General features: G+C 52.4%; 1 protein-coding gene across 5 annotated transcripts in view; it reads left to right on the top strand.

Annotated features, from left to right (window-relative positions):
* FBXL4 (F-box and leucine rich repeat protein 4) overlaps window positions 1-13,145 on the top strand; it is a 51,568-nt gene that overhangs the window by 25,441 nt on the left and 12,982 nt on the right. For all 5 annotated transcript variants that reach the window (XM_081941079.1, XM_081941077.1, XM_081941078.1 and 2 more), the window contains exon 6: window positions 4,926-4,997. In XM_081941079.1, the coding sequence (XP_081797205.1) occupies window positions 4,926-4,997 (72 nt within the window). The remainder of the gene's footprint in view (window positions 1-4,925; window positions 4,998-13,145) is intronic.

Here is a 13,145-nt window from a genome sequence, read left to right as displayed (position 1 = left end):
GAGTCCTTCTCTGTGCGAGCGAATTGGTCGCAGGGATGTATGGGGCAGAATACGATCCCGCAAGTAACTAGGTCCTGAGCCATGGAGCGCTTTAAAGATAGTTATCAAAACCTTGAAACGCACCCGATAGACCACAGGAAGCCAGTGCAGCTCGCGCAGGAAAGGTGTCACATGGGAGTACCTAGTACTCCCCATAATTACCCGCGCGGCTGCGTTCTGGACCAGCTGTAGCCTCCGGGTGCATTTCAAGGGAAGCCCCATGTAGAGAGCGTTACAGTAGTCCAAGCGGGACGTCACCAGGGCGTGAGTAACTGTGCGTAAGGCGTCCCGGTCCAGTAGGGGGCGCAATCGGCGTACCAGGCGAACCTGGTGGAACGCCCCCCTTGCCACGGCTGTCACATGGTCATCCATGGACAGCCGGGCATCCAGGAGGACGCCCAAATTGCGCGCCCGCTCCACGGGGGCAAGTTGAACGCCCCCGATGGCCAAGGATGGAATTAATTGGCTGAACCGGGGAGCCGGTACCCACAGCCACTCCGTCTTGGAGGGGTTGAGTTTGAGTCGGTTGTCATCCATCCAGACCCGTACGGCCTCCACACACCGGGACATCACTTCGACGGCCTCGTTGGGGTGGTTCGGGGTGGAAATGTACAGCTGAGTATCATCAGCGTACAGATGATATCCCACCCCAAAACCACGGATGATCTCACCCAACGGCTTCATATATGTGTTGAACAGGAGTGGCGAGAGGACCGACCCCTGTGGCACCCCACACGTAAGGGGGCTTAGGGTCGACCTCTGCTCCCCTGCCAACACACGTTGCGTCCGACCGGAAAGGTAGGAGCCGAACCACCGCAAAACGGTGCCCCGGACCCCCAGCCCCTCCAGTCGGCGCAACAGGATACCATGGTCGATGGTATCAAAAGCCGCCGAGAGGTCTAATAGGACCAGGATAGAGGAACAACCCCTATCTCTGGCCCTCCAGAGATCATCTACCAACGCGACCAAGGCCGTCTCCGTGCTGTGCCCAGGACGGAAGCCGGACTGGTGCGGATCTAGATAATCATCTTCCTCCAGATGCCGTGGAAACTGAGAAGCCACCACACTCACTACAACCTTCGCCAAGAAGGGAAGGTTGGAGACAGGACGATAATTGGCCAGCTCCATAGGGTCCAGGGAAGGCTTCTTGAGCAAGGGTCTCACCACCGCCTCTTTCAAAGAGGCCGGGAGAGACCCCTCACTCAGCGAAGTGTTCACTAGGCCCAGGAGCCAGTCACGTGTAACCTCCCAGGATGCCAGTACAAGCCAGGAGGGGCACGGGTCCAATAAACATGTGGTGGGTCGCAGTCGTCCACGCACTCTGTCCAAATCCTCGATGGCAACCAAGTCAAACTCCTCCCAGATCGAAGTCTCAAGACTCGCCACGGACGTCTCCATAGGACCACTGACAGGGACCCAATCCTTCCGAATTTGAGCGATTTTATCCTGCAGGTATTTCCCAAACTCCTCTGCCCTACCCTGTAAAGGGGCCTCCCGCGGCCTCTGGAACAAGAGGGAGCGGGACACCCGAAACAGGACGGCAGGGCGGTTCTCTGCGGATGCAATGAGAGCGGCACAATATTGACGTTTGGCCGCTCTCAGTGCCACAAGGTACGTCCTTAAATGGGCTCGTACCTGTGTTCGGTCAAATTCGGAATGGGAGGATCTCCAACGACTCTCTAGGCATCTCTTACGGCGTTTCATCACCCTTAGCTCCTCAGTAAACCAAGGGGCCAGGGTGGATCGTTGCCGCCAGAGAGGCCGCAAAGGCGCCACCCGGTTCAAGGCCCCGGTAGTCGCATTATTCCACGTGACCACCAGGTCCTCTACCCGGGGGCGGGTCAGGGTTGCAGGAGGTGGCCCAAGCTCCGTCTGGAACCTATCTGGTTCCATCAGGCGCCTGGGGCGGAACCATCTAGTGTTTTCAGGTTCCGCCTCCCCGCAGCGGGGGGTAGCACCAGGGAAGTCGAGTCTGAGGAGTGAGTGATCTGACCATGACAGGGGAGTGATGGTTACGTCCCCTCCTCCCAGATCACTCAACCACTGGCCAGAGACAAAAACAAGGTCCAGGGTGTGTCCTCCCTCGTGTGTCGGGCCCTGAATCAATTGAGTCAGGTCCATGGCTGTCATGGAAGCCATGAACTCCCGAACCCCCTCGGATGCTTCTCCCACCGATGGCAGGTTAAAATCCCCCATCACTAAGAGTTTGGGGGTCTCAACCGCCACCGATGCGATCAGCTCGAGGAGTTCAGGCAGGGCCGCTGATGTATAGCGAGGAGCCAGGTATACTATCAGCAGGCCCAACTGTCTCCCAGGGCCCCATTTCACAACAAGGGATTCACACCCGGACGTCTGTGGCACAGTGGACTCCCTTGGCTCTAAATCCTCCCAGATAATCGCTGCTACCCCACCACCCCTTCCCTGGGCCCGGGGCTGGTGAAATGCTAGGTAGCCTGGTGGGCACATTTCCACGAGGGGTAAACCTCCCTCGTGGCCCAACCAGGTCTCCGTTATTCCCGCGAGGTCCGGCTCCCCCTCCAAAATTAGATCGTAGATGAGGGGGGCCTTATTAACGACGGACCTCACATTGCATAGCAACAGCCTCAGGCCCTGGGTCTGCAGCTCCTGACCACCTAGAAGTGTGTTCTATTTATCTAATAAATAGAACACACTTGACAGCAAAAGAAAAAGCTCTGAAGACAATCAGTCAGCAACAAATACATTCAATTTGTGGGTCCTGACCTTCACACTTGAGGAAAAAGAAAACTAAGGTCTTAAAAGCCTTCAAAAGGCCAGCGGTGTTGTGGTTAATCTAATCTCAGGAGGAATACCATTCCAGAGGGCAGGTGCTGCTACCGAAAAGTTTTGCTTTGTGCTATTGTTGAAGTGTGGACAGCACAAAGAAGAATTTTGGGACTGTACAAAATCCTTTTGTTTTTTTCCCCATGGTAGTACTTTTTAAAAAGTTTCTTATATCCAACATTAGATTGTTTTATAACAAGATACAAACCAATAATTTCATAATTGTATTACATATATATGTTTAGTTCAATGGTGACATTGTAGATATTGAATGGAATGTGCCCTTTCTTTTTATAACTTACCTGGACTTGAATTCATACTAGCAGAAGTATGAATGATTAGAGGCCCATCTTTTCACTGTATATAAATTCATTGACAGTGAAATTCATTCACAGTATATAAATACATTGAATCCCATTTGATCATTTCTGTACTTATTACAAATATTTTAATGCTAGCATCTGAAATTTCTATTACCATCCATTTTATTTATGATTATAGTATTATGGAATTAACATATATAATATTCATAGTTTTTCTAATGTTATGTACCCTTTAGCAGAATCTAGTGTTTTTTTTCCTTTAATAAATATAAAGCAAATGTCTGATAACCCAATATTATAGAGCAGGGTATCAAACTCGCAGCCCATCACGTGACGCCATGACAACACAAGTTTTACACCCCTGTTATAAAGCAAGACTGAATAACTTTCCATTATTAAAGATGCGTTATTGTGCCTCCTTTTAATCGTGGGATTTTACCTTTGCTGCTCTTTTTTCTTTTCCCATTAATAATTTTGTAGAAATCTTTCCTAGAGATTAAATCTATTTACTCATCCTATTTAGTATTACAGTAAATCTAATTATGTAATAATAATTTATAAAAACCTCAATATTAAAAAGACTGTGAAAATTATACTTGATTACAAAAAAATAGTATGTGCTTTAGAAATAGCAAATGGCTAAAAACGTTTAACAAGGTATCTACTTAATGATAAAGATGCCTATTTATATTTGTGTGTGTTAAATATTGTATTTACATTGCATCAGGTAGACTGACTCAAGTGTTTAAAACTGGAACACCAGCTAAAGTTATAAAGCTTAAATCGGTTTTTATAACAGAAGTCTTTCATGTAATATTTTATTCAGTAAAAATACTGAAAAGGCATAGTTGCGTTTTGGAAACACTTAAATGAATACATATAACTTGTGAAGTTACATTGAAAGATTACAGGTTTGATTTTTTTACTGCACTATAAGAAATTCATAATTGTCTTTATGTTATTCTTTTCCTGTCAGTTTTTGTTAAGAATGATAAAATCTGAAAAGTAATTGGAAACAAAGAAAAGTGTTTGGGAAAAGATGAATTACTAATTTGAGTTTGAGCAGTATGTGTGCCGATGTGTAAAAGTTATCCATAAATTCGAAAGAATAGCCATTTTTCAAAGTACATCTGATATTCTGTTAGTGTCTTTTTCATTTTTTTAATGAGGTGGCACTTGACTGTGAACATGCTTAAAATGGCAACGAGTGTAAAGTGCACGTTATATTTGTTTCCATCTGCATGTTGCTTGTGACAGGTGCTCAATGATTGTCAGCATCCTTGTCAGCAAGGCCATCCTGTGACATTAAAGTCACCAACTCGATCCTGATGCCGTGTGACTATTGGCAGTTCCATCAGGCTGTAGCTGATCACTGAATGTCAAGAGATGTTCTCCTTTTTCAGGATGTCACCAGCTCTCTGCGTTTTTGGTTTGGCCTTGCTTGTTGTTTGAACTTACCAGACTTCTAAGAGTTATCCTGAGGGAAAAGAGCTGATAGGTCATGGGAATAAAGGTGTCTTCAGGGCATGCAAAACCACATCCACAATGACTTATTATATAAAGGGTTGTAGTGATTACCTTGACTATAAGCCAATCAATGGTTAGAGCAGCTGGGGACTCATTAAATGGTATTTGTGGTGTCTGTTTCCTAGGTTTTGAGCTGGATTTCAGGGAAAGTGGTGACAGCCTTTAATGTCTAATTGACCCTTCCTCTTTATGTTTGCTTTCTATATTTGCTTCTGATGTGTTCCCTAATGACAGCAAACAGCACTGCTCAGCATTCTGAACTTCTGTTCAGAACTTCAGCACCTCAGCCTGGGAAGCTGTGTAATGGTAAGTTCTTAAAAGTTTTGATTTGTGGAGATGCTCCCCAAGTTTACTAGCTTGGTTCCTCTCCCCACCTCCAATTAAACAAATAAATTAAAAAAAATAAATTAAAAATAAACCACTTTTTAAACGTTATTCTAACCCAAATATAAATACACCCGATTAAGGGTCTAAATACGTGCTTGAACATTACTCTTTATTTACATCTATTATCTTGGGCTGATCATTTTATTTTCCTGTACACCGCTTGGAGAGTCCAAGCAATGGGTTAATTCAGTCTGCTTGCCCTGAGGACTGAGGAACTATTTTTCCTTTAGCCACACCTCCTCCTGGTGTGATCAATCCCCCAGAATTCTTCCTCAGTCAGCCCGTTTGGACGTAATTAGCTAGAGCTCTGAGCTGAATTAATCCTTTTTTGGCTTGGACTCTCTATTTGCGTTTTATTTCTCTTTCCTAACATTTCCCCAACTTCGTGAGACGTTTTTCTCCTCATCGCTGCGTTTTTCTCCAGTAGAATTTACATTTGAAGGCCAGGAGGTAAGCTGGAAGGTGGTGGGGGGTGCCCCTCAGCCGATCCTCATGGGACGGCTTCGGAGGCCTGCCGCTTGTCGTTTAAAACGGCGCGGCTGCAGCGGCGAGGTTCCTACGCTCCCAGGCCCCTCGTTTGTTATTTTAGACGAAGTTTTTTTCGTTCCCCGGCCTGCTAGAGGACCTCTGCCGCAGGGAGGAGTGAGCGATCGTCGCCATTCGAGGCGTGTTCGCTCCTCGCTCTCCCTTAGCCCCACGCTGTTGTAGCGGCCATTTTAGGTGCGAAAAAAAGCGCGCCCAGCCATGGCCGCCATTTTGCATCAGCCTCGTTATCAGGAGACCGCCGGAGGTGGCAGGGCCTAGCAAGGGTTTCTCAGGCTGGGATCGCCACCTCCATCCTTTTGCCTATTTTTGCGAGCGGTGCTGGTTCCTGGGCCATACCAATGGTCATCATACCGGCTCAGGGAGGAGGCCTAAGTAAGCGCAGGCCAAAGCATTTTTCTAGTCATTCTCCTCCCTGCTTCTCCTGCGGAGCCTTGCGCCTCGGTGCAGGCCCCAATCCTACCCCTGGGCCTCTGACTGGTATTAAGCATGGGATAATTTCATACGTATTGATTCAATTACTGTGCATATAGCAATTTTGACAATTTTTTTTGTTTTGTTCCCCTTGCAGCAACCAGTCTCTCTCTCTAACTTCTGCCTTGTCATAGCCTTGCTCCATCTTGTGTGGTCATTGACTATGGACCTGCCTAGTCCCCCCAATTCCCAAGATACTAGGCCGAGCCTCTCTCAGGCCCCTAGCAAGGGTTCCTCCTCATCGGGGAGTGGGGGTGCGGGCAAGAGTGGTGGGGGTAGTTCTGGGAAACAGCGTTCCAGAACCCCTTCTGTGGCTGAGGCCAAGGATGCTGAAAGGCGCCAGCGGGCCCTTGACAAGCAGTTTGAGAAGGCCAGACGCCAGGCAGACAGGGAACAGTCCCACTCAGGAATCCCTCCCTCCCGGGAGGATCTCCAAATGGTCCTTGCCGAGGAGGTGGAGTCCCAGGACCTATCCCCAAATAGGTCATTTGCAGAGCCGGCTTCCCCGGCACCCTCTTGGGCCTGTGAGCAGGCCCCTCCCCCTGGGGATGCTAGCATAGATGATATGCAGGGTGAGGCTTCACCCCCCCTAGAGGAGGGTTTGGATCCTGATTCTGACTCAGAGGAATTATCTCCCCGCATGCAGGAACTGATGGCCCGTGCCATTGCCAAGGGCATCACGGAGGCCATGAAATTTAAGAATCCCACTGCAGTGGCCCCTAGGGGTCCCAAACCCGATCAGGCAGCTCCCCCTCCAAGCAAGCGTGCTCGCCATCCTTCCCTGGAATCCTCGGTGGTCAGTGAGGCCTCAGCCATTGAGGACCCTGACCCGGAGGTGCTAGGTCTCTCGGACGACGAGGACCTTCCCCCTGAAGCGCCTGCCTTTGCGGGTCTGTTCAAGCCCAGCCTTTTCAAATCTGTCCTCCACAAGGTCAAGGCTGCCACCAGGGTGGGGATCAAGCCCAAACCGGCCGCACCGGCGGCGGATGCCACTCCGGCTAATCCCAATGCGGTCATGTTTGATGTCCCAGCACCCCAACAGGAGCTGGTTCCGGTCCCGGGGCTGTTTCTCGACCTAATCCAGCGCCAGTGGGCTCAACCAGCCACGCAGTCCTCTCCCAGTGGGGTAGATAGGAAGCTTTATACTATGGAGCCACTGCTGGAGGACCTTCTGGCCCTTCCCACTGTTGACCCGCCCATCGCTGCACTCACTTCTAACTCCTCCCTACCGGCCGACCTTCTGGAAGGCCTTAAGGCGGAGGACAAGAAGGCGGAAAAGCCGTGCCACAAGACCCACCTGGCAGCTGCCTGGGCCATTAGGGCCTCTTCATCCGCCTCCTTTTTCAATAGGGCTTCTGTGATCTGGCTACGCGAGCTCCTAACCAAGCTCCCGGCGGGAGACGTCCGCCTCCACCAGGACGTGTCTAAAATAATCGCGGCTTCCCAATACGCCGCTGACGCTTCCCTTAACGCCACTAAATTCGCCTCCAGGGCACTTGGCTCTAATATCACTTCTCGCCGGTTGATCTGGCTCCGCCATTGGCAAGCGGACCAGAAAAACAAGTGGAAACTGGCCTCCGCCCCCTTCAAGGGGTCCAAATTATTTGGCGAGTCCCTGGATCCTCTCCTCATCGAGTCCAAGGACAAGAGGAAGATCCTCCCTTCTCTAAACAAGAAGCAGGAACGTAAGACCACTCCCTATTCCAGGAGGCAGTCCTTTCGTGCCTCCGAGCCTTCCACCTCTGCCTCTTCCTTCTCTCCCTCCAATAGGTCCTTCGGTCAGCAGGGCGACAGGTCCCAGGACAGGGCGCCCTTTCGGGACAGAGGCAGGCAGCAGTTCGGCTTCCGCAAGTATAACCGCGGTGGGGCCTCCAACAGGCCGTTCCATAAGTCAAAGTGACTGCCCGAGCTCGGCGCCCATCGGGGGTCGGCTCCAGCTGTTTGCCTCCCATTGGGCCCAGACAACCGAGGATGCTTGGGTTCTGCAGATAGTCAGGGAAGGCCTCTCCCTGGAGTTCCTGTCCCTCCCCCCCCGGACCTTCATCCGGTGCCCCGTCCCATCCTGCCCTCAAAAGAGGGAGCGTATGGACCAGGAAGTCAGACATCTCCTAGACATCAGGGCCGTGGAACCCGTTCCCCAGGGCGAAGAGGGGAGGGGGTTTTACTCCATCCTCTTCCTGGTGCCAAAGAACTCGGGGGGGTGGAGAGCCATCTTGGACCTCAAAAACCTCAACAGGCACATCGCCTACCGGAGGTTCAAGATGCAGTCACTGCAGACCATCCTGGCGGGGATTCGGCAGGGAGATCTCCTCACATCTATAGATCTCAAAGAGGCATACCTCCACATTCCCATCCGTCCACAGCACAGGAAGTTCCTGCGCTTTTATTATGCAGGTCGCCACTTCCAGTACAAAGCTCTCCCATTCGGCCTCTCGTCCGCTCCTCGGACGTTTACCAAAGTTCTGGCGGTAGTGGCGGCCCAGCTAAGACGCAGGCCCATAAGGCTCCAGTGCTACCTGGACAACATCCTTATCCAGTCGTCGTCCAGACAGCAGGCCCTGCGGGATCTCCAAACCACTATGAGATCCCTCAGAAATCACGGCTTCACTCTAAACATAGAGAAGAGCCATCTCACTCCAACAAACAGACTTGTACACCTGGGGGCGGTGATAGATACCAACTTGTGCAGGGTTTTCCTCTCCCAAGACAGATTGGACGGTCTAAGGTCCATGACCCACAAGGTGATGAGCTTGAGGCAGGCTCCAGTGGTCCTTCTGTCGCAGCTGCTGGGAAAAATGATCTCCTGCATTTCCATCGTGCCGTGGGCCCGCCTGCATTCCAGAGCGCTTCAGTGGCTGCTGCTGCCGCACCAGAGGGCATCCAGCAGCAACTCTCCCAGGCCGATTCGAGTTCCGCCGGAAGTGAAGAGGTCGCTCCGCTGGTGGGTGTCTCCGGCCACCCTCAAGGGCCACCTATTCAAGGAGCCCGAGAGGTTACTCATCACCACAGACGCCAGCCTCTCCGGCTGGGGAGCCCACATGGGTTCCCTGGTTGTCCAGGGCAAGTGGTCCCAAGTGGAAACCAGTTACAGCATCAACCTACTGGAACTGAGAGCTGCTCGCCTGGCCCTGCACCATTTCAGCCGGTCCATCCATCGTCAACATGTGCTTCTGATGACGGACAATGTGGCCACCAAGGCCCACATCAACCGCCAGGGTGGCACCAGATCCAGAGCACTGATGAGAGAGGCGGAGTCCCTGGGCCGCTGGGCGGAGCGCCATCTGGAATCTCTCCGCTCCGACCACATCTCCGGAGTGGACAACACACAGGCAGACTGGTTGAGCAGGACAATCATAGATCCTGCGGAGTGGAAACTGGACCCTCGCCTGTTCCAACAGATGTCCAACAGATTCGGAAATCCGACCGTAGACCTGTTCGCGTCCAGGGACAACAAGCAGCTCAACCGCTTCTACTCCCGGTTCTTCACCCCGGGGGCGGAGGGGACAGATGCACTGCGTTGCAAGTGGCCCCGCGAGCTACTGTATGCCTTCCCTCCCCTGCCTCTCCTTCCTCAATTCATCTCCAAAGTCATCGCAGAGGGAGCGGAAGTTCTCCTCGTGGCCCCACACTGGCCCCGCAGGTCGTGGTTCGCCGACCTTGTCCACCTGTCGGTGTCTCTTCCATGGCGCATCCCTCCGGACCAGATAATAATAATAATATAATAAATTTAAATTTATTAGCCGCTCCCTTTCCAGACAGGACTCGGGGCGGTGTACAATGGAGTGTATAAAACATAAAACATGTATACAAACACATAAACATACATATATACAGGACATACATGCACGGAGGAGGTAACAAATTACATCACATTGGACAATTAAAAGTCACCATTAAAATACCCCAATTGTAAAAACAATTTAAATTTAAAAATTTAAAAGAACTGTCAGGAGGAGTAAGAAAAATTTACGGTTGAGCCAGGCCAGATAATTGAAAGAGGTGGGTCTTCAACTGTACACGGAAGGAGCGGAGATCGGAAGTAGTCCTGATGTCACGGGGGAGGTCATTCCATAGGGCTGGGCCCATCACAGAGAAGGCTCTGCTCCTGGGTGTCGCCCCCCGACACTGTTTGGCGGACGGCACCCGAAGAAGTCCCTCTCTGTGTGAGCGGATTGGTCGTAGGGATGTATGGGGCAGGATGCGATCCTGCATGTAACTAGGTCCTGTGCCATGAAGCGCTTTAAAGATCATAATCAAAACCTTGAAACGCACTCGGAAGACTACAGGAAGCCAGTGCAGCTCGCGCAGGAGAGGTGTTACAGGGGAGTATCTAGTCCTCCCCATAATCACCCGCGCGGCCGCGTACTGGACCAACTGCAGTCTCCGAGTGCATCTCAAGGGAAGCCCCATGTAGAGAGCATTGCAGTAGTCCAGGCGAGACGTCACTAGCGCATGGGTGACTGTGCGTAGGGCATCCCGGTCCAATAAGGGGCGCAATTGGTGCATCAGGCGAACCTGATGGAACGACCCCCTTGCCACGGCTGTTACATGGTCATCCATGGACAGCTGGGCATCTAGGAGGACGCCCAAATTGCGCACCTGTTCCATGGGGGCCAGTTGCACGCCCCCAATGGCCAGAGATGGAAGCAACTGGTTGAACCGGGAAGCCGGAAGCCACAGCCACTCCGTCTTGGAAGGGTTGAGTTTTAGTCGGTTGTCATCCATCCAGACCCGTACGGCCTCCAAACACCGGGACATCATTTCGACGGCCTCATTGGGGTGGTTCGGGGTGGAAATGTATAGCTGAGTATCATCAGCATACAGATGATATCCCACCCCAAAACCACGGATGATCTCGCCCAGCGGTTTCATGTAAGTGTTGAACAGGAGAGGCGAGAGCACCGACCCCTGAGGCACCCCACATGTGAGTGGCCTCCGGGTCGATCTCTGCTCCCCTGCCAACACACGTTGCGTCCGGTCAGAGAGGTAGGAGCCAAACAACTGTAGAACGGTGCCCCTGACTCCCAGCCCCTCTAGCCGGTGCAACAGGATACCATGGTCGATGGTATCGAACGCCGCCGAGAGATCTAATAGGACCAGGATAGAGGAACAGCCCCTATCTCTGGCCCTCCAGAGATCATCAACCAATGCGACCAAGGCTGTCTCCGTGCTGTGCCCGGGTCGGAAGCCGGACTGGCGCGGGTCTAGATAATCATTCTCCTCCAGGTGACGTGGGAACTGTTGTGCTACCACACTCTCTACAACCTTCACTAAAAAAGGAAGGTTGGAGACTGGACGATAATTGACTAGGTCCATTGGGTCCAGGGAAGGCTTCTTGAGCAGGGGCCTCACCACCGCCTCTTTCAAGGCGGTCGGTAGAAGCCTCTCGCCCAACGAAGCGTTCACTAGGCCCAGGAGCCAGTCGCGTGTAACCTCCCAGGATGCCAGTACAAGCCAGGAGGGACACGGGTCCAATAAACATGTGGTAGGTCGCAGACATCCACGCAACCTGTCCAAATCCTCGATGGCAACCGAGTCAAACTCCTCCCAAAGCGGTCCCTCAAGACTTGCCGCGGGCGTCTCAGCTGGACTACTGAAAGGGGCCCATCCCTTCCGGATTTGAGCGACTTTGTCCTGTAGATATTTCCCAAACTCCTCTGCTCTGCCCTGTAAGATCTCCCTCAGCCAGGGGGCCGTGGTTCATCCAGAGCCCCAGTGGCTCCAGTTGGCCGTCTGGCACTTGAGGGGGACCAACTGAAAGGCGAAGGCCTGTCAGAGGAGGTAGTGAACACCATTCAGGCGGCGAGCCTTCGCAAGTGGTGTGAGGAGCTGCTCATCGAGCCGACGACCGCGCCTGTTTCCAGAGTCCTTGACTTTCTTCAAGCGGGACTCAACAAGGGCCTGGCCCCGAACACCCTTCGACGCCAAGTGGCGGCCTTGTCCACCGTCTGGTCGGGCGACCATCTTTTGCCTCTCAGCAAAATCCCGAAGGTGCGCCTCTTCCTCAAGGGCGCCTCTAACCTTCGCCCTCCCACCGTTCATCGCTACCCCACTTGGCAGCTGTCCGTGGTCCTACGGGCCCTCTCCGGCCCTCCATTCGAACCTCTACGCACTACTTCTCTTCGATTCCTGACGCTGAAGACGGCCTTCTTGATTGCCATCACGTCCGCCCGCCGGATTTCGGAGCTGGCGGCTCTGTCTGTTCGCCAGGACCTGTGCGTCATCCACCCTGACAGGGTCATTTTGAGGCTGGACCCGACCTTTACCCCCAAAGTAAACTCATGGTTCCATAGAGCGCAAGACATTGTGTTGCCAAATTTCTGTCCTCATCCGTCGCATCCCAGAGAGCGTTCCTGGCACAATCTTGATGTCAGGAGGGCCCTGAAGGTTTACATCGCTCGTACTGCGGAGTTCAGGAAGTCAGAGGCTCTCTTCCTCTCCTTCCAGCCTGGTTCCCTAGGGAAGAAGGTCTCTTCCTCCACGATTGGCAGGTGGCTTCGTGCCTGCATTGCGACAGCCTATGAGAGCCAATCCAAAGCCGTTCCGCGCGGCATCACCGCACACTCCACACGAAGTGCTGCTACCTCGGCGGCCTGGGCCACCCAGGCCTCAATCCTGGACATCTGCAGGGCCGCTACGTGGTCCTCTCCTTCTCCCTTTGTGCGACACTATAAATTGGACATTTTCACCTCAGCTGAGGCGTCCTTCGGCAGGCGTGTGCTCCAGGCGGTTGTGTCAGAGACCGAATCCCGGGAGCCTTCTTCTGCCCACCCAGATGGACAATAACTTGGGTATGTCCCATTGCTTGGACTCTCCAAGCGGTGTACAGGAAAATGACCATTGGCTTACCTGAAGGGTCCTTTTCTGTACACCGCGGGAGAGTCCAACCCACCCTGGCTCTCAAGGCCGGGATTCGGTTCTTCGTGTCAACAGTACATCATCTTGGACGCTTCGCTCCGTCCGCACGAACTGACTCCTTCTAAGAATTCTGGGGGATTGATCACACCAGGAGGAGGTGTGGCTAAAGGAAAAATAGTTCCTCAGTCCTAA

The sequence above is a fragment of the Natrix helvetica genome (genome assembly GCF_964273705.1).
Source record: "Natrix helvetica genome assembly, chromosome: 2".
Classification (NCBI taxonomy): domain Eukaryota; kingdom Metazoa; phylum Chordata; class Lepidosauria; order Squamata; family Natricidae; genus Natrix; species Natrix helvetica.
Note: the sequence above shows the minus strand (reverse complement) of the source record. Positions and strands in the feature narration are given on the sequence as shown.